The sequence below is a fragment of the Myxocyprinus asiaticus genome, chromosome 18, assembly GCF_019703515.2.
Source record: "Myxocyprinus asiaticus isolate MX2 ecotype Aquarium Trade chromosome 18, UBuf_Myxa_2, whole genome shotgun sequence".
Lineage (NCBI taxonomy): Eukaryota > Metazoa > Chordata > Actinopteri > Cypriniformes > Catostomidae > Myxocyprinus > Myxocyprinus asiaticus.
The window spans coordinates 45,685,258-45,707,563 of record NC_059361.1 but is presented as its reverse complement, the minus strand read 5'-3'; the positions used below and the strand labels follow the sequence as shown (position 1 = coordinate 45,707,563).

Sequence of the window (22,306 nt, the reverse complement as noted above, 5' to 3'; positions counted from 1 at the left end):
TCACTTAACAACCTCTTATATTATCACTAAAAATAATTTTCACTATGAAGAAAATGAATGCATTTACACTGCCAGAACCCGACTGATTGTACTCTATTGTGCTGCTTGTGTTTTGTGTGAGTCATCTGCACTACAGTAAAGCCAATCTCAGGCCCGTTAACTTAGGGGCTACAAACCCTTTGGCGATCACTGAAAGCAACATCAAATATGAAACACCTCTAATGCTGTGACTTCCTCTGTCTTGCTCTGCCTGGTTTGGCCTCCGCTCCCTCGCCTCTTGTTGTGCAACACACTTCACGTAGCAACAAAGCAATTTCGAACCGTGCACCCACGTGCCCTCTGACCCCTGTCTATCTCTATAACGCTCTTACAGAGGGAGAAAGAAGAATTCAATGTGCAGTTGAGCAAAAAAGTGGCTCACATACGTCAAAAGAAAACAGGAAAACCTGAGATGGCGTCTAGCTGTCCCCACCTTGCTCCATTGATCGAGTGAGTGTCAGGCTTTTGGAGAAGACAAAAGCCTTGCTATTAGCCACATCGCTTTGTCTTTATTTGTGGTGTGGCTAATGACATGTAACCGCCACGTACTGAGGATATTGAAATAAAACGTCATTAACAGAGTTTACAGGACATTTCTGCGGGTCTACGTTAACATCGCCGTAAATCAAATACACAGAGATCTTTGGGGACTGCTATTATCAGCAGCTTTTATGTGATCTCTCCTTCACTGTGAAACAAAAATCAGCCATGGTAGTAACATTTTAGTAACCATTACAGTAGTAGCCATGACTGTTATAACTATGGTATTTCTATTAAAACCATGGTTTTGATACAACTAACCATGGCTTTACAACAGTAATACTGAATTATATAGTAATATTGTAGTAACCATGATGAATTTACTGCAAATATTACCATGGTTAAACTATGGTTAATGTAGTAAAAACATGGCTTATTTTCATATGGGAATGTCATCCTAAATATATAACAAAAGGTGATGTTACTGAATCCTACAATCAGAACTCAAAAGTACAATTTCAAAGACAACTATCAATTAAATTATTGTATTTTTTAAGCAGCAGGCTCTTGTCAACTCAGTCAGTGTGTTCCGATTGTCAACCTCATCAATCTTAGTGGATAAAAATTATTCAACAAAAATGAGACAGGACGTTCTATGATAAAATGCAAACTTCACACTGCCATCTGCTGGTTATTAAGTGTATTACATTAAGAACTATACGTGTTTGTGTGTGTGTGTGTGTGTGTGTACAGGCTGACAGGTGTATAGTACGGCCAGTGCACATTAAAAATGAAAGAGGAGTGTGTTGTGATGGAGCCCGGGGCCGCTTGCTGCCTGGCCCCTCTGACTCTGTCTGTGTGCCTTTTGTCTGGCAGGCACTCAGGCAGGACGAGAGACGCCGCCTCAGGAGAGGGAGGACCCCACACTAACACAACACACACACACTCACCATGACTAACAACTCATACAACCGTGTGACATCTATTGAGAGAAATCATATTCATGTCACAGTAAGCATTGAGATACAGTGTTTGTGTTTCACGACTCTTTCTTCAATTTCAATTGAGAATACTGTAGTATACACCACCTTCGACAAAAGCATCGACAAATGCAGAAAGCAACATCAAATATGAAACAAATGTAATGTTGTGACTTCCTTGAAATAATATATACTCTAATAACATACAATAACAAAACAGTGCGCAGCGCAGGGTGACACTGGAATTGTCCAAAAATATATATATATTTTTTTTACATTAAACTGATTTTAGCACCATTATACAAACTATAAAAAGAAATTGTAAAAAACAAAAATAATAATAAAAAAAAGAAAAAAAAAATTGCAAGGTTTCTTGTTTTTTTATGTATCATATTTGATATATTATGCTTTAAAAGGTCATTATCCTCCTGAGGCCCAGCAATTAAATTTTGTATAGGACAAATTTTTGTTAGCCAGTGGTAAATTTTGGGGTATTATCAGAGGAATCCCTGGGCTTTTCAGAGATGCAAAATGTTTGAGAGTTTGGCCATGACAACTTCCTCTCCTTGGTCTATAAATATAGATTGAAATGTATCACAGTTTTTTTCGCTGGGTCTCAGGAACTTATGGTAAGATGACATCATAATAGCTTGTAAAAAAATGGTTAAAAAATGAGATCTTGATAATGACAGAGCAGGCTGCATTTATGAAAATACACAAAAATATTCTTTAACACTTTAAATATATCTTTATAAAATGTATATGTCAGAATTTTCAAAGCACTGATTTTTTTTTTAGTTTTAGTGGGCATGAATGGAAAGTATGAGCATGAATGTTGATTGAGAGATATACCTCAAATATATGCCTGTCGTATCATATCTGATACCATATATTGTATCATATTTGATTCATGGATTTCAAAGGGGGGGCTTTCCAATAAAATAAAATACAAAATTTTAGCCAAGCACAAGTTGCTTATATTCAGCAAATACTCATTTTAAAATATCAGTCACAATATAATCATTACTGTCACTTTTACTTTATTAAAATAAGCTGTCATTTATCCCAACATAAGATTCACTTTTCACGCAAGTCCGCCGCCATTTTAAATAGATCGATAAACATTGAAACCACTTTTGTTTTTAGAAATAACCACTAGATGGTGCCATAAACATGTGAAACTTACATAACATATGTTGTTTGGCTTGTCACTTTTGGCTTGAGTGAAACAGGAGCCGTCAAACATTGTGTATCATATTTGATACACACAGCGTTATAGGGTTAATAAATTCAAAGTTAGAGAATAAAGAAGAAAAGTCAGATTGACAATGAATATAATTTTTTTTTCTGTGTGCATACACAATAAGAAGGTTGGGGTCAATGCAGTGGGGTAAATCTACAGAGCCACAATTTATGGGATCCCCCCCCAACACACATTTACACACACACACACACACACACACACACACACACACACACACACACACACACACACTTGCACACTCATAGATAAAGAGGGTTGAGCAGCAGACAGAACATTCTTTGTTCTATGTGTGTGTGGGGTTAGCTATGGCCCTATGCAGTGGCGTGTCCAGACTTTTTTGACTGGGGTGGCCCATGTGGGGCACAGACTCATTCAAGGATGGCATGAAGCATAACTCAACATCCCTAATATTAATAATAATAATAATAATAACAATATGTACGTTTTCAGGAATTTTTCATTTTTACTTAGCTAAATAATTGATTAGCTGTTATTATATGTTAATTCTGCAAAACACAGAAGACACCAAATGGCATTTATTTTTTACATTTTGTCACTATAATTTTTTACGTCTGTAGTAGGGTTGGGCAATATGACGATATATATTGCAGTGACGATATAAAGTATTAACCGATAGAGATTGTGCTATATCGTGCATATCGCGATATGTAAATATACATGTGTGCAGCGTGGGCTTATCTATCAGTGGGCAGAGCTTCACGTGAGACTGAGAGAATTGAAGAAACGTGGACAGGGTTTTTCCATCATTGAAAATGTTCTGCGGCCATTCAGGCAAATTAAATGACCTTCATTGCGCATTTGGCTCTTTAAAGGATTCTTCTCATCTGACACGCAAATGTTTCACGTGATTGTGGCGTGCGCTGTCTCTGGAGCTCCAAAGTGCACCCAAATCCAGCAGACTTTCCGATATTTGTGCTCCAGAGACAGAAGAGTTCAGAGTGGGATCACACGCGGTCTCAATCATTTTTGACCAAGGAAAACCCCAATGGAGAACAAAATCTCCACAGAATGGGACGACTCTCAAACGGGTCAAGAAAATGAAGAGGAGCTTGTTATTAAAACATGTGCGACATCTGTGGTACTCACGACGTTAATCACTCAATCTGTGCATCTGTACATGCAATCTGTTTTACCTCCTCAAAATGAAGTACGCAAAAGAATATTATGAAAGCCAAAAGATGAACACTGCATTAATTCTGTCATTTCTTTCTTTCTTTTGAAAGTGATGTTTATTTGATATTTATTTTCTTCAAGAAGTGTTTATTGTCGTTGGATTTTCTTAACTTATGTTTTATTTTCTTTGTCGCATTGCTTTGAGAAGATCTTAAGTTTCTTGAGCAAAGTTTATAATAATAATAATAATAATAATAATAATAGTCAACAAAATGTTAAACTGAAATGTGGCATACTGGTATATTTAGCATTTTGGTAAGGTTGATTTTTATTTATTTATTTACTTTGACATGGTCTTGTTCCAAATAAAAGAAGAGTAGTTTTAATTTATTAAGTATTTACTTCACTGACTGGAGTTCCAAAAATAGGCGTAACAATAATACAATATAATTGTATATATAAAGCAATTTGTATTGATTTTCCAGAAAACGATTACTATATTGTGATATATCTCATTATCATTATATAAAATTACTCATATTGTGATATAAGATTTTGTTCATATCGCCCACACCTAGTATGTAGTGTCTCTTGAAACTGCGTAAATGTTAAATATGCAGAAGATTACAGCATTACAGTTTTTTTTCCTAGTTGGGATAGAAGAGAGTACTGGCTTGTTCACTTTAAGCACTGCTGACAGGACGTAGAGATGCATTCCCACGGAACACCCGCAGATTGTTTCTTGCGGTGCAGGATTAAAGTTCCGAGTTGAAGGCGGGAGCGGATGGTCAGAAAATATCCTAAAAAATTGATGTGGATTTTTTATTTATTATTATGAATTAATGAATGCAAGAAAAAAAAAAAAAAAACATTTTACCAGGTGAAAGAAATGTGCACACTGCATGTGCATCAAATTATACAATATTTTAGAGCAGGCAGGTAGTCAACGGGGCTTTAGAAGAATGACAGAGCAAAGCATGGGCACACTGTGTCATCAAAGGACAGTACAGTGTTTGCAACGAATGTTACCACTGTTTACAGTGAAATGGTCCCTCATTTGATTTCCTCAAGCTCTCTTCACACGATCTACAGTGCACGTTCAAGCCATATTTCAATTCGGATGACTGTACACAGAGTTTTCTGAATAACTATCATTTCCTGACACTGCTTTCCACTCCGATTCAAACCAATAAGGTGTAGCAGTCCATGTGAATGAAACAAATTTGCTCTCTTTCACTGATGTTTGTGATTGTCTTCCTTTTATCCCATTCACATATTCTCCACAACAAACCTAAGAGCTAAAATGAGCAAATAAAATATTAAGGGAATTTGCAGGGGGAAATTGATTTAAACAAACCAATTAGACAACAAAATTGGCTATTTTACAACAAAATCACACATTTAACCCAACATCTAAGCATGAACAACATAAAACTGACTATAACCCAAAGTAACTGACATGAAGACAAAGATATACAAAAAATAAACATTACTGACCTTGTGCCCTATCAACCAGGTACTAGATAAACTAAATGGGCAAACTTCCACTTTACAGCTCCTTTAAGTACACTGTGACTAATTAACTGTTATGTATATGTTATGTTATGCGTGTGCTAATTGCTCTCTCCTCTTCCATTCACTCTCCAGTTCTTCAGAGGCACTTCAAAATAAAAGTCCTGATAGGCGAAATAACTCAAAATAAGGGGAAAAAAATTACAGTAAAACATATCTCGTGGCTTTTAATGTTATACTAATATAATCAAATAAAAACTAAGTTATAAATAACTGAAGGTTATTTATACAAGGTTCTACCTGGTTTTATTGAAGGCCCACCTCCGACTTGGGAAATGACCAATCACAGCATAGAATTTGGGGTGGCACCTGGGCTGGCCAATCAAATTCTAAGGGGGCCAGGGCCACCCCATGCCCCCCATCTGGACACACCCCTGGCCCTATGGCACCCTGAACTACACTGGCCCATTGTGCCCCATCCCAGTATCCCCTAGTGTTTTCAGAGAGCAGTCATCAACAGTGATATCAGAGGAAGAAAAACAACCTCTGCCCTGACCTCTGACCTCCACTGGAACACTGATGGGCTCATCAGCTCTCTGAATTCTGGGGTGTAACAGGCCGGTGTAGTTCAGGCTGAAGATGTCTCTCTCACCCAATTTGATTCTTTATACATTTTATTAACTGACCACTACATCAAAAGCAGCTTATAATACAATAAAGAAGCTGAATTAAAATAAAAATGACTTTGAATATTAAAATGTAATAAATAAGACTTTAATAATAAGCAATAAAAATAGTTAATATGATTGTAATACTATGGATGTCCTACAACTAGCAGTAAGAATCATATACAAAAACCAAGATGCATGTAGTCATCACAGTTTGGCTATCAAATCAGTGGATATGTCACTCTGTGCCGTTTCTAAAATAGATTCTTAGATTCCTGACCAAACACCAGCTCCAGCATCAGTATCATTTCAGTGATAAAGGAACAGCAGCGTATCAGTGGCCAGTAGAAGCAGATAAGAAGGATTACAACATGACTATAATCCTTTATTAAGCCGGCACACACACACATTAGCAAGAGCTGCACTTGACTGCAGGCTTGTAAAGAAGGTTGCAGACACAGATGTTTAGTGCCATTGTGCTGCCATTATTTAACACTGGGGGGGGATGGGGGCTGGCCACGCTGCCGGCTGTGTGTCACCCGAACATATGTTACACACATTCTGACACACTGTGTGTGTGTGTGTGTGTATGGATGTACTTTTCTCAAAAATTGTGATGCCATTTGCAGCATTTTACACGTTGCTTTGCAGTGAAAACTGATCTCAATCATTTGATTTAACCATGATTATTGTGCACTTTGAATTCTAATTACATTTTACCATCCAAATAAGGGACAAATAAGGTTTCAAATATTGAAACGCCATAAATGCAGCATTTTTGTGTCTCGTTTTACAGTGGAATTGTTTACACTGATGAGCCAAAACACTATGCCCACCTGTCTAATATGCTGTTGGTTCTCCACATGCCACCAAAACAGCACTGACCCACTGAACCATGGACTCTACAAGACCCCTGAAGGTGTCCTGTGGTATCTGGCACCAAGACATTAGCAGCAGATCTTTCAAGTTCTGTAAGTTGCGAGGTGGAGCCACCGTGGATCGGACTTGTTGGTCCAGCACATCCCACTGATGCTCAATCGGATTGAGATCTGGGGAATTTGGAGGCCAGGGCAACACTTGTACTCTTCATCATGTTCCTCAAACCATTCCCAAACAATGTATGCAGTGTGGCAGTGCGCATTATCCTGCTGAAAGAGGCCACTGCCATCAGGGAATACCATTGCCATGAAGGGGTGTACCTGGTCTGCAACAATGTTTAGGAAGGTGGCACGTGTCAAACTGACATCCACATGAATGGCTGGACCCAGGGTTTCCCAGCAGAACATTGCTCAGAGCATCACACTCCCTCCAACAGTTTGCCGTCTACTACAGAGCATCCTGGTGCCATCACTTCCCCAAGTAAATGGTGCACACGTACACGGCCGTCCATGTGATGTAAAATAAAACGGGACTCATCAGACCAGGTGACCTTCTTCCACTGCTCCAAGGTCCAGTACTAACACTTGCGTGCCCATTGTAAGCTCTTTCAATGGTGGACAGGGGTCTTCATGGGCACTCTGACTGGTCTGCACTGTGTGTTGTGACACATTCCTCCTGTAACCATCATTAAAATTTTCTGTGACTTGTGCCACAACAGGCCTTATGTCGGTTCAAACCAGATGGGATAGCCTTCGTTGCCCTTGGGTGCCCAACACCGTGTCGCCAGTTTGTGGTTTGTCCCTCCTCAGACCACTATCGTTAGGTACTCACCACTGCTGAACAGGAACACTCCACGAGCCTCTTCACTTCACTTCACCTGTGAATGGTCATAATGTTTTGGCTCATCAGTGTATTATGTGAGCGCTCCAAATGACCTCAGTCTGTCACCGACCTGCATTACGGACCACACTCAGAGCAGCTCCAGGAAAGAGCATGTTAAGACTAAGACTAAGGTCCCGCAAAATTTAAACAAGGATTTTAACGAAAGATGATGAAAGACACCAATGTTAAATAATTCAATATATTTATATTAATAATCAAAATGACCAATTCTTCCACCAAGTAATATAGTTCATAGTGTAGGTTATATGATAGATATGTACACTTGGTGCTTTAATATAGATTCAAGTGATGTGTGATAACAACTGTGTGTGTATCAGCGGTTTTAAAACAGCTCAAAATGTGGCTCATCCAATCAGATTTTATAGTGTGTGTGCGTGTGTTTGATTATACCTCTCGGACCGGACGGCTCTCGCTCCTCCACAGGCCATTGACGGTTTTGGTGGGGGCGATGGTAACCACAGGTGGGGTGCTGGGGACGCTGTGGTTCCCAGGAGGCACTATAACTGGGCCCATGGGCCCCCGCTTGGGTGTACTGACGGGGGAGCTGTGATTAGTGGCCGGAGACGAGACGGGAGATGACTCGCTGCTGATGGAAGATCCTGCTAAATGACAGAGAACAACAAGAGTCAAACATTTAGTTGTTTCATAATCTACATGAAAGCCATTGATTCTCTCAGTTACTGAATTGATAGTGCACGAGTCCTTTGGACTAGTTTAATGATATTTTAATGGTGTTTTTAGTACTTTTGGGAGCTTGAAAGCCCCTGGTCACTATGAACTGTATGGAAAAGAACAACGTGTACATTTTTGAAAAAATAGAGGATAATCATGTGTGTCTGGAAAGACATGGATTGTATAACTCTATACTTATTATCACAGCTCATAAATAAAAGCAAACCGAAACCCAGTTAACAATGCTTCATACAATGACAGCTCTCATACACAATGCAAACTCAAGTGTCTGGGGTGTGAACTACTTTCTGTTTGACTTATCTAATTCCCAGTAAACATAACAAGTGCTATATATATATGTGTGTATATATATATATATATATATGTGTATATATATATATATATATATATATATATATATATATATATATATATATATATATATATACACACACACATATATAATGTAAGAGCAAATGTCTCATGTAGGAGTGGACAGACAGACAGATGGCCCACCACAGCCATTATATGGAGACAGTGCAAATGTGCCAAAATGGAGCCTTATTTTAAATTTTTTATGATTTGTTATGGTGGGCGGTTCCTGGTGGTTTGATTTGTTGTGAGCAACTCCATCCATGATCACTTACAGTCTGGGATGGCAACAGTGCCCTACACTTTTTTTGGACAGGATTACAAGCCAAAACACACAGGATGCGTTCTGACGTTAAAAAACGATGTGTGGATACAAAAGCGGAGGGGAGTGGATACAGTGACACCCGGGACGGAGAGGTGCAGCTGTGAATGGGGTGGCCAATGGTGAGGCCAGGCTTCTGTCCACGGCCACAGCCACCCCTGGCCCCCCCTCTAGCTCCACCCCTGGTTCTTACCCTGATTCACTAGAGTCATTTCACATTTAAACCTACATGATCGCTATAGCATAACAGTTTTCATGTGACAAATCCCATCAAACATGACATTAGATCTAGAGCTTTACGGTCACTCTTCATACTGGTATGTAGTATCCACACTGGAGCAGTCAGTGCCAGATAATTCACATGAAGATTGATGATGAATAACCAAACCGTCACAAAAGCACAGTTACTAATGACAGCATTGAAATGGAATAATTCAGATGTGAAGGAAGTCATCACAGCTCTGTTCATTGGAGTGTCAGACGCTTATGCTCAGGTGATGTGTGTTAAACAGGCCGTCTTCAGGGAAGCCATTAGCAGCTAGCACTCTCTGAAGAAAGCTATTAAAGAGATGCCACAAATATTCCAGTCAACAGCAGAAGGAGGAGAGACGCTCGCTGCAGTAATTACAGCTGCACACCCAAATACACCATTAAACATCATGCTTTCCACAACAGCAATTATCAGCTGAGTCCCAGTAAAGTCTCCTCCTCTCTCTTTCAGTCAATTAACACACACTCAACAGATCTCTCTCTCTCTGTCTCTCACGCACACAATTTCCTCATACATGTTTAGTGTGAGGTAGGGTTGCCACGGTGTACAGTGTTACCGGTTTTACTCGGTACAAGGGACATCACCGGTATGAAAGTTTATATCGGGTAAAAGGGGGAAACATTATGAATGGAACTTCCAATATCAATACAATAGCCTAACGAATAGAATAGCCTTGAATAAAGAATAGTTGCCTAATGAACAGTTTGCAACCCATGATAAATAAACCTAAATAACACATTGAAAGCCAGATGTTCTTTACCAACATATCAAATTACACAGGCAGCAAAGTACATGCACTGACAGAAGACGTTTAATTGCAGGTAGTGAACATAATGTGCATGGTGGGTAACTGTAAGACGTCTCGTATTCAGAATGACAAGAAATTATGTTAGACACATATACGCGCTTGAAGAAATGCACTTTATTATATTATTAAGAACAGATGACAGAAAAGCCGTCTATGCGCGTGTCTGACACACTGTTCGTTTGGAGGCGTGCAGTCTCGTGGAACACACGTATGTAAAGGTTTCTCACTCTTTCTTTGTTTCTGTCTTCTGAATTTTTTTTTGCAAGAATAGTATTGTCTATGAGTGCTGCAAATGACCTCAGACATCTCAGCTCAGGAGGTGCTCAGGAGGAGTTCAGTTCACTTTATTTCCAAAGAGCAGTTCATTGTGAGCGCAACTCCTCAGGGTCACTTTATATATAGCCTATACATCTGTGATTAAATCATAAAATAAAACAAATACATGTTCACCTTGAACCATGATTTATATTTCAGTGATTATTATCATCATTATAATTATTATGTTTACATTTATAGTTGTTTCTAGATCTTAATTTGTATTAGTAATTTTCTGCCTGTTGTCATAGACAGATACTTGCCTGACGGTAAATGGAAAGGTGGTTATGTTTTTTTTTTACCACTTCGTAATTTTAACTGCTTTTTCATTTCGTTTGGAGTGCAACTTGAATTTAGAAATGTCTTTGGTTGAAGTTTTTTGTTTTTTAAATAAATTTATTAAATTTTTAATGCAAAATCACTAAAGCAAGAATATTCACCGATCCCTTAGCTGAGGGGCTGACGATGTAATTGGATATTGTGATATATATATATATATATATATATATATATATATATATATATAGAGAGAGAGAGAGAGAGAGAGAGAGTACTGTGCAAAATTCTTAGGCACATAAGATGTTTCACAAAAGCATTTGTCTTAAGATGGTTATTTATATTTTCAGCTTTAGTGTGTCAATAGGAAATATACATTTTAGACTCCCAAACATTATTTTTGCAAATTATTAGAATAGAAGAACAGGGAGCCCTGCAACAGATATCATTGCCCCCACAAAGCCCCCCACTGAACATTGTGTCAGTCTGAGATTACATAAAGAGACAGTAATTGTACTGTAAGTAATTGAGTAATTGGTGTAAAACAACCACACTGTCTTTTTCCAGAGCAGTATTTCTCCTGAGGTTACCTGTGGGTTTTTCTTTGTATCCTGAACAATTCTTCTGGCAGTTGTGGCTGAAATCTTTCTTGGTCTACCTGACCTTGGCTTGGTATTAAGAGATCCCTGAATTTTCCACTTCTTAATAAGTGATTGAACAGTACTGACTGGCATTTTCAAGGCTTTGGATATATTTTTATTTCCTTTTCCATCTTTATAAAGTTCCATTACCTTGTTACGCAGGTCTTTTGACAGTTCTTTCCTGCTCCCCATGCCTCAGTATCTAGCCTGCTCAGTGCATCCACGTGAGAGCTAACAAACTCATTGACTATTTATACACAGACACTAATTGCAATTTAAAAAGCCACAGGTGTGGGAAATTAACCTTTAATTGTCATTTAAACCTGTGAGTGTCACCTTGTGTGTCTGTAACAAGGCCAAACATTCAAGGGTATGTAAACTTTTGATCAGGGCCATTTGGGTGATTTCTGTTATCATTATGATTTAAAAAGGAGCCAAACAACTATGTGATGATAAATGGCTTCATATGATCACTATCCTTAAATAAAAGACAGTTTTTTGCATGATCAGTCATATTTTCAAAATCAATGCCAAAATTTTACAATTTCTGCCAGGGTATGCAAACTTTTGAGCACAACTGTAAATAAAATAGTCTACTCCTCTTTCGCCATTGCTGGCGTGCCAGTGACAGTTACTCCTATGTGCCATAGGTTGCCGAGCCCTGGTGTAGGATATTGCTTAACGAAAATTACCCCATAGTACCACCTAGCGTCCAACCAGCGGTAATACCGCTTTGAACGTGAACACTGCACCGGTGTGAAAATTATGATACTGTGGCAAGTCTAGTGTGAGGCCTGTGTTCATTGTGATCACTGAGAGCTGCTTATCTGCAGTAGTCTTCTCATTTGTTTCTAAGTGTGGTCGGAGCCGCTTCTATGTGGCGTGACATATCGGATGATGATGGATCATGATACATCTCTCTCCTTCAGGTCTTGTAAGTGTGGGATGTGTCACAGACACACATTCATATCTGATGTGTCTTTACAGCATTAGTCCAGAATTAATCCACGATACACAACACGACAGTGTGTGTGTCAGGCAGAAGTCAGGGCTTCCTCAAGCAGGTTTTATTGGTGTCTCTTTTCTTGAACTCAACCTCAGTTATCCAGAAACACACACGGGCAGATGGGGCTCTCGTTTACACACACACACACACACACACACACACACACACACACACACACACAAACACACACAAACACACACACACACACAAACACACACAAACACACACACACACACACACACACACACACCATCTGAGTCCTACAAACTGGTGTGCTTGATGAGATGCTAATGATATTCAAATGTATTCAGCGTGATGTCTGTGCAAGCTGCTCTCAGAGGAGGCCCTGCCCATATATGGACGAGAGGCCCCATCACTTCCTGTCACGCTCTGAATGCCACTGAAATGAACAGATTTCACACTGCAGTGTGTGTGTGTGTGTGTGTGTGTGTGTGTGTGTGATTAATGTGTATTTGTGATCTCTGAAGGTTCTTCTGCATCAGACCACACACGTTCTAGGCAGCATTAGAAGAGCATCAGCAGTTAATTAAACAGCCCATTTCACACCTGGTGTGAGAGCAACTCTACACGCCTCAGTCCATATGCTGCCCCCCTGGAACACACATACTAAACACCGACCATCTCTCTATCTCACACACAAGTGACTGTAGGTGTGCTCTCACATACACAAAAGCTTGGCTTCAAACCCCAGTTAGCAGTCTTGCTGTCCACATAGGCAGCTGCCTTCTAGGGGAGCATGCTAACTGAAATGTAACCTCATAAGTGACTGATTTGAAATGCTCTAACTAGGCAGCAACTCTGCGTAATTACATGAAGCGCAAGACTCAAATGGACTCCAACAGAGTTTGGCATTGGCACGTTGCTTACGAGACACTCTACCAAGCATTAAAATACACCACACACACACACAAATACCGGGTAAAACAATGCATTATTAATTAAACGGAAATATATTTATTAATAACTGTATGGGTTTTGTCAATGAGCTCAACGCAATGCATTCTGGGAGTGTGTTCTACGTAATGGATACATGTGATGCTGCTTTACAATTTGGCTAGAAGAAGATACATCTGAGAAGGCTGCATAATGTTGCTGCTTACACTAGGGAGCAGTCTTTGCATTGGAAGCATTCCTATAATTAAGGTTGTCACAATTATTACATAATCACCTGATCATGATTATTTGATCTAACCATAGGACTGTCCCGATAATGAAATTTGGCTGACGATTCATTGTCAGACAATTAATTGCGATTATGACGATTAATTGTCTGCTTCAGGGCTTTCACAATTATGATGAGTAATTGTCATAAAAATTGTCATACTTCTTAAGGTGTATGTGTGCTTTATACACCTTAAGAAGTAATTTATTCATATTTAACTTGGAATAATATAATAAAATAGGGATATTTGATTTCCTTTAAGGTTTTAAAAACTTGGAAAATATTGCAAAGGGGTGGAATGACAAAAATTATATTTTAAATATGAAATATGTCCAAATACTGAAAATATGTCTCTCTTTTTGGTCAACTTTAGTCTTGGTTCATTTTACATTTACACTGTTGTTTTTAGAACCTAGCCAACCTGAATAGCTATTATAATATAATATAATAATATAACATATTCAATTATGCAATAGTAAAATATTTCAGGATATCCGATTAAACCCACGAGGCACGAGCGCTTACTTGGCAATGACATGAAGGAAGACCTTGAGATTCAGTGTGTATTTTAAAATATGTTTCTTCATTCTGTCATCTCCACAGAAAAAGAGTAAGCGGGTGTCCCCTCCTTGGGTTACTGCATGTCATTAACGCTTCATGTATGAACCTGCAACGGCCAAGAAAAGTTGCAATTACACGATCGTTGAATTAAAGTGAAATTAAAGCACTTTGCATTCACTTTCAAAATCCTTATATTTTTGCTGGAGTTTTGTGCTAACCTCCACAGTTGGCGTGTCAGGAGAGGTTAATCTTTATTTAGCTCCATGTGAATTCTGAACACTGACTGGAATAGGATGGAACCTTTGTGAGTCATTACACTGACGTACAAACCACAAACACATACACACACACACACAACAGCGATTCCGTCTCAATGATCAAGTGATGAGGAATGGACCTCTTACAAAACAATCACAGATGGGACTTGTAACAAAAATCAAGTAATTTGCAACCTTTGTAAGCGGCCACATTCATTTTGAGGTGCGCAACACGTTTCATTTATTTAATGAAATCTCAGCCTTTTGTGGTTTATTCATCACACTGGGACATATTTACATTTATGCATTTGGCAGACGCTTTTATCCAAAGCGAATTACAGTGCACTTATTACAGGGACAATCCCCCTGGAGCAACCTGGAGTTAAGTGCCATGCTCAAGGACACAATGGTGGTGGCTGTGGGGATTGAACCAACAACCTCCTGCTTACCAGTTCAATGCTTTAGTCCACTACGCCACCACCACCACATATCATGATTTTAATTGTATTATTTTTTCATTCATACAGCATAGTTATACATTACATAAAATTTTTATGACTGGATTCCACGATTCCGTCCATGTTTTCTGTATCGTGAAAATCATAGAGCCCTATGTGTATGGTCTTTTTGAGTTCAAACAATTTCAACTTTGAACCCGTTGCCGCTGATCTTTCGAAGCGGCAGCTAATGATTGCCGGTCTTCCAAATGGACAATGACCCCAAGCGTACCTCCAAAGTTGTGGCAAAATGGCTTAAGGACAACAAAGTCAAGGTATTGGAGTGGCCATCACAAAGCCCTGACCTCAATCTGATAGAACATTTGTGGGCAGAACTGAAAAAGCGTTTGCGAGTGTCTCTCTTATGAGGAGGCCTACAAACCTGACACAGTTACACCAGTTCTGTCTGGAGGAATGAGCTAAAATTCCAGCAACTTATTGTGAGAAGCTTGTGGAAGGCTACCCAAAACGTTTGACACAAGTTAATCAATGTAAAGGCAATGCTACCAAATACTAATAAAGTGTATGTACACTTCTGACCCACTGGGAATGTGATGAGAGAAATAAAAGCTGAAATAAATCATTCTCTCTACTATTACTCTGACATTTCACATTCTTAAAATAAAGTAGTGATCCTAACTGACCTAAGACAGGGAATGTTTTCTACGATCAAATGTCAGAAACTGAGTTTAAATGTATTTGGCTAAGGTGTATGTAAACTATATATATACACACACACACACACACACACATATATATATATATATATATATATATATATATATATACAGGTGCATCTCAATAAATTAGAATGTCGTGGAAAAGTTCATTTATTTCAGTAATTCAACTCAAATTGTGAAACTCATGTATTAAATAAATTCAATGCACACAGACTGAAGTAGTTTAAGTCTTTGGTTCTTTTAATTGTGATGATTTTGGCTCACATTTAACAAAAACCCACCAATTCACTATCTCAAAAAATTAGAATATTTTGACATGTCAATCAGCTAATCAACTCAAAACACCTGCAAAGGTTTCCTTTAATCTTGATTAATCACGATTAAAAAAATGTTAATTGTCTGACAGCCCTAGAATAAAGGTATCAAGTATAAATAAATGTATTAGACACTTTTACACCTTAAGAAGTATGACAATTTGTATGACTAACGTCATAATCATAACAAGCCCTAAAACAGACAATTAAATCGTTAATTGCAATTATTTTTATGACAATTAATCGCCAGGAAAATATCATAATCGTGACAGCCCTACTTATGATGCATACAAATGTTGCCAATGTATGCAGCTCTGGAACAGAGCTATCATCGTGTGTGACTGCCTGTGTGTGTGTGTGGGGTCTGTTTCTCCAGATGGAGGGGTCAGTGTTTCTTGGATCCCCGCCCGCCCCACAGGGCCACGCCTACCTCTCTCTCTCCTCTCAACTAGAACTAGAGACTCACTCCTCCTCTCTGCTCCTCTTTCTCTCTCTCTCTCTGTGGATAAAGGATGGGCCCTTTAATATCGCAGTCCGCACGGAGCAGCTAATATATCACACCCACACACACACACCGGCGGAGGGAGAGTGTGAGAGAGAGATTCGCTGTGTTCAGAAAGGAATACTAGCATACTGCTTACTGTAAAGTTTATCCTAGTATAAAAATTATATGTTAAAGTACACAGTATCCAATGACGAATGTTTCAAACAGCTGAATGCGACATTGTTGTCCCATGACCTCACTATGTTGCATGTTTAATTCAGTGAGTACCAGCAAGTTAAATATGTTATGTTGCTTGTATATTACGTCACTCACTCGACCCGTATCACTGACTGTAGCATCTCTGGTCTGTCTTTCAGCTCATTTTGAGCTACAGTCCACCTACAGCTGTCTGGAGCAGAGATATATCAGACACAGGGCAGAGGTGTTTATAGGGCTGTTTTTAACAGTGTGAGTGACCTTATCATAGTGTGAGCATCAACTAACTGTTTTTAAACACCACCCACACATGGGTCAGAGACAGACACAATGAGCGTCTAGCTGACTAGTAGTCTTATGTAGCCAGACTTTATCAGCTTATTCTGGTCAAAAACAGCCTATTTAGACAGAAAAGACCATCTGTCCAACCAACCAGTTTGATTTGAAATCTGAAATCAGATAAAACTCTGAGGCCAAGCTCACAGTGATCCGTTTAAGTTTGAAAACTATGTTTTCTTAACATTATCGTTTTCCAAAATATGCAGTTTTGTCAAGTACTTTTTTATTTGTATAGTGCTTTCACAGTACACAGAAAATCATGCTGTTATATCTGTAATGTCCCCATTTAGCAGCTTCATTGAAAAATGTCACTGAAGTCATACCTTGAGCGGTGCGTGATCATTATTTTATTTTCATAAATGATAATTAAATATATGTGTGGTTATTTAGAAAAAATTAAATGCCCTTCATGTCAAAAAGGTTGCCAACCTCTGGTGTGGACATGAACGTCTAGAGATGTTTTGTGGGTGCAGCACTGGAGCCAGTGTTTCTCATCACAGCAGGGTGCTGGAGCCGTTCCTCCGAGCGTCCCCTCTGTGGAGAGCTCTTCTTGGACCTGCTGGAGCCCCTCACACCAGGGGGATGGGCAGCATGCGGTACACCATGGCTCTAGGCAAACACTAAAAGACTGCTTCCCTGCTGAGACGCTGTCTGCAAACATAGAGCTGTGCTCCAAAAGGTGTGTGTGTGTGTGTGTGTGTGTGTGTGTGTGTGTGTGTGTGTGTGTATGGACCTTCCTCAGGCTACATACACAAGCACCATCATACACAGACAATGGGTGGATCTGAAGAAAACACAACTCTCTCACAGCAGGTAAACGGTGATGCAGCAGGAACTGGTCCAGAAAATGGCTCTTTCATTAAACTGCAGCAGTTAAGACAAACCATCTCAAAGACAGTAGGTTAAGATGGGGCTTTCTGCCAACGGGTTCTAATCCAACACTCTCGCTAGTTGACAAAGATAACACAACCTGTGATCATCTTTACCAAACGAAAAAACACCACACCTAATTCTAATACAAATTGTGAATTGCACTAGTAGGGGTGGGCAATATCATATATCACTGTGTAAATATTTTTATACATTACACTTAACATTATAGGCTAATATCACGATATTAGGGTTGCAAATTTGGGAAAATTCTTTCAATCAATCACTAGGGCTGGGTGATAGAATGCTGTAATTTGATATCGCCAATGTCTGACAAATCCCTACAATCATTGACAGATGATGATTGACAATATCAGGAAATTGCAAACCAAAGAGCTGGGAAGTTGCCAAATATACTAAATTATAGCCCTACAGTTACCATGCACTTGTGTTGCACGGTATACCGGTGCTACAGTACTACCGCGGTTTCAAAATACCGGTGGTGCCACAATTTTCAAACAATAATGTAATGATTACGATACAAGTATGGTAGTTAAAATTCCAAGATAATACTTGGGGCAACATTATTAAGTTATTGTGACAAACCTACCATACTTTTTTTTTTCAGCGTAGATGCTAATCCAATTATTCAAAATGTTTGAATCAGATGTCGATTTTCACAGCCTCTTTTCATCAAACATTTTCCATAGCAGTTATAGCCTATATTTTAAATTCAGACATGATTTGCAACAAATCAGTACAGCTTTGCTACTAGAAAAAAACAACAACACAAATATTAGAAATTTCATAATGAATGAAATACAGCCTATAAGGAAAAGACATCACTATGATATGTCATTCAGGAGAAACTTACAGTAAGTAAATAAGGACAGTAACGAAACATCGACCTTTATGAAAAACTATTTTATTCCAAACTAGCTCTGTCAGTCGATTCAAATATTTATCACATGATTTTTCATAGTTAGGCTAATCATGATTAATCGCAGATTTAGTAAGTGCTGAAATGTGACTCTAGCTATACTGTATACTTCTTTTCCTGTCAAAATGCATTTATTTCCTTTTTAGGAAAGAAAACAAAACAAAACTATAATGCTTTATTAACATTTTCCCAGCAAAGCCTTCCAAATTATAAATATAGAAATGCACTAATATTGCATCAATTCAAGCTTTTTTTTTTTCATCCAATTTGGAATGCCCAACTCCCAATGTGCTTTTAAGTCCTCATGGTCACATAGTGATTCGCCACAATCTGTGTGGCGGAGGATGAATCCCAGCTGCCTCCGCATCTGAGACTGTCAAACCGCGCATCTTATCACGTGGCTTGTTGAGCGCGTTGCCATGGAGACATAGCACGTGTGGAGGCTTCACACCATCCACCGTGGCATCCATGCTCAACTCACCACGCGCCCCACCGAGAACGAACCACATTATGGCGATCACGAGGAGATTACCCCATGTGACTCTACCCAATTTGGTTGCTTAGGAGACCTGGCTGGAGTCACTCAGCACACCCTGGGATTTGAACTAGTGAACTCCAGGGGTGGTAGCCAGCATCTTTTACCACTGAGCTACCCAGGCCCCAAGCTTTTTATATATATAAATCCCATGCATTAACACATTAATTTATCGCATTAAATAGCAACCTAGTGACATCAGCTTGCGTTCATCATTCACTCCATAACAAAGCAATACCTTTCCCAAGCTTTTAATTTGCTTAAGCTGCATTTAGGCCATGGAATAGGCCTGCTGCCTCTTGTTGTTTTGAGCACAAACGCATCATGGACGTGTTCTTTCGCCCATCTGCACTATTTTTTAATTGTTGGTGTATGAAAACATGCGCTAGATGGATGTCTTTGACTGTTTTGATACATTTCGGCGATGTGATGCTGTATGTGTGTGCATCTAGTTTACACTGTGCTTTGCACTATGTGTGCACGTCATATGGCTGTGTCTTCGTCATATTTTAGCATGGACTGAATGCTTTTTCACCTCATATCAGCGTGGATTGCTTGTGAGCCAGTCATAATACCATTCAAGCTTTGCAAAGCAACAATTATTGAAGGATGAGGCAGTTAAAAACACTATTGGACCCGATGCAAAACAGTAAGTAAACCGTTTCATTTATGAATATTTCAAATGTCATTACTTTTTGATAATTTATGCTGCTGAGTGTTTACAGTTATGCTTGAGATGAACAGTTTAATATATTCGGATACAATGTGTTGGATGTGTGTTATGTGTAAACCCTGAAATGTAGTTTTATAATATTGTGGGGTTGTTCATTCTCTTCAAAATTTCAAAAATGGCTGATTTAGAGGGGCTGCATGTTGTTAGCCAATCATAACAGTGGGCATTTACGTTGAAGTTTTACGGACGTGTTTAGGCAAAAACTGAGCATTTTAGTCAGAGGGCCAGAGACAGGGTGGAAAATTATCATATATTACTAAATTATGACTGTTTTGGTGCAAAAAATGAATTTTAATCAGTGGACTTCAGGGAAGATAATAAAATTATAATAGAAGAGCATTTCATGATCCCTTTAAAATGAATGGGAGAAATTGGAATGCCCACCTTACAGGTAAAAGAAACAATCACCTTTTAGATACAGATATCACCTGTCAATCAACTCAAGAATTAGCATGCGCTTTAGCTGATCCAGCCAGAAAAAAGCGTTTTTTTTTTAGAGTGATATGAGCTAAAGCACAATTTATGATAATATTGCTGTCAGATTTTACTGCTGACTTTAAATATGTTCTTTGATCGTAATCTTGACCAACCGTCTCGGACATTTCAGTCTTTCTCCATTTAAGTAGATAGGAGCTGCTTTTATGCCACTTGTTTACATAGAAAATAGCTGCCCAGCCTGCCTGGGAGTGTTCCAAAGATGACCGCCAAGTGGATTAACTTGCCTTGAAAGGGACTTTGATATATTAACCAATCACAACAAAGTACGCTGATAAACAAGTGCAAGAGTGACCACCCGCCATTGCCACAGGAACGTAGAGAAGAGACGTGGCCAATGTGAAAGCCCAAACGTGACCACGCTGCTCACGCCCCAATCATGCCACGCTCACGGAGTATGTGTGAATCAGACGTCACAGTGTATACCAGTGGTTCTTAACTGGTCTGGTCTTGGGACCCACAATTTCCCATGGTCATTAATCTGCAACCCAAATTTTAAATTATTTGAACCAAGCGAATTTATTTCTCCACATACACACACAATGCTATCATGAACTGTTAATAAAACAAAAAATTACTGTTATCCTGCATTCAAACTAAGCACATTTCTCCAGCGACAATAAACTGATCCTAATGAATAGAATGAACATCTTACGTGCATGCTAATCCATAACAGTAGACTGATGAATAGAATCATTACTGCATTTATATATGACAACCATATCTTATAATAACATGAGCTGTTTTCACTTCTGTTTCAAACAGACATTTGGGAAGCTAATGAGATAATTGGGGATGTGCTTTACTCCTGATAAGAGTTTCAAAGACTGAGGTGATAGGAGACCAAGCTATTCTAAGATCGTGCCACTTTTACAAGAAGCCACTTTTGCACAGATAGGTAGTAATGAATGGTAGGATGATTTTGATTGCATGAATGGTGAGGGATGGATCCTCAGCCATCACATCACTGCACCAGAACTGTGGGAGGCTTACCTCACTGAATTTATTTTTCAGCGTCTGATCACATGACAGCTCCACCAGCTGATTCTCTTCACTACTTGGCAATGTGACACTTTCCATGTCGATTCCGAAGGGATTGCACATCTACTGTAGTGATCTCCATGTTTCTGTGGTTTACCACTTTGACGACATCTTTCAATAGCCCCATTCACACATGCAACCAGGTAAATTACAGAAAAAAAACATTGGGTTGCCTTTACTGGTAAATGTACCACATGTGCTATTCACACATGCAAGGAGTTTACATCTTTTTTCAGTTTTGCTAGTACCATTCACACATCAGCACTAAATGCAGTTAAACTCTGTGACGTTGTTTGCCGGAAATGACATCTACACAGCTGCATCGGAAATGTAGTCTTCTTGTTTGAAAACATGGCGAGGTAGTATTTTGTATCTGAAAGTATGCAGTCTGTAATGTTGGTGATGTTTAAAAGTTTTTGGCAAATGTTTACATTTATGCAGTTGCTCAAACTCAACGACAGAGTATGCAATGACTTCAAATAAGACTGATGAACTACAGAGAACAAAATGCTGTCACTAGCATCCGATGGCAGAGATGCTACCTGCGGCTGAAAAGCACAGTAGTGTTTATGCATATCACTACGAAGAGGTCTGTACGTTCCCAATGGAGGCAGGTGAT

The 22,306-nt window shown here is 39.0% G+C and overlaps 1 protein-coding gene across 9 annotated transcripts in view; it reads right to left on the bottom strand.

Annotated features, from left to right (window-relative positions):
- The window catches only part of gse1b (Gse1 coiled-coil protein b), a 362,350-nt gene that overhangs the window by 33,315 nt on the left and 306,729 nt on the right, over positions 1-22,306 (bottom strand). For 7 of the 9 annotated variants that reach the window (XM_051724483.1, XM_051724485.1, XM_051724486.1 and 4 more), the window contains one exon: positions 8,250-8,461. In XM_051724483.1, the coding sequence (XP_051580443.1) occupies positions 8,250-8,461 (212 nt within the window). The remainder of the gene's footprint in view (positions 1-8,249; positions 8,462-22,306) is intronic. The other 2 variants (XM_051724484.1, XM_051724489.1) reach the window with 1 other exon arrangement.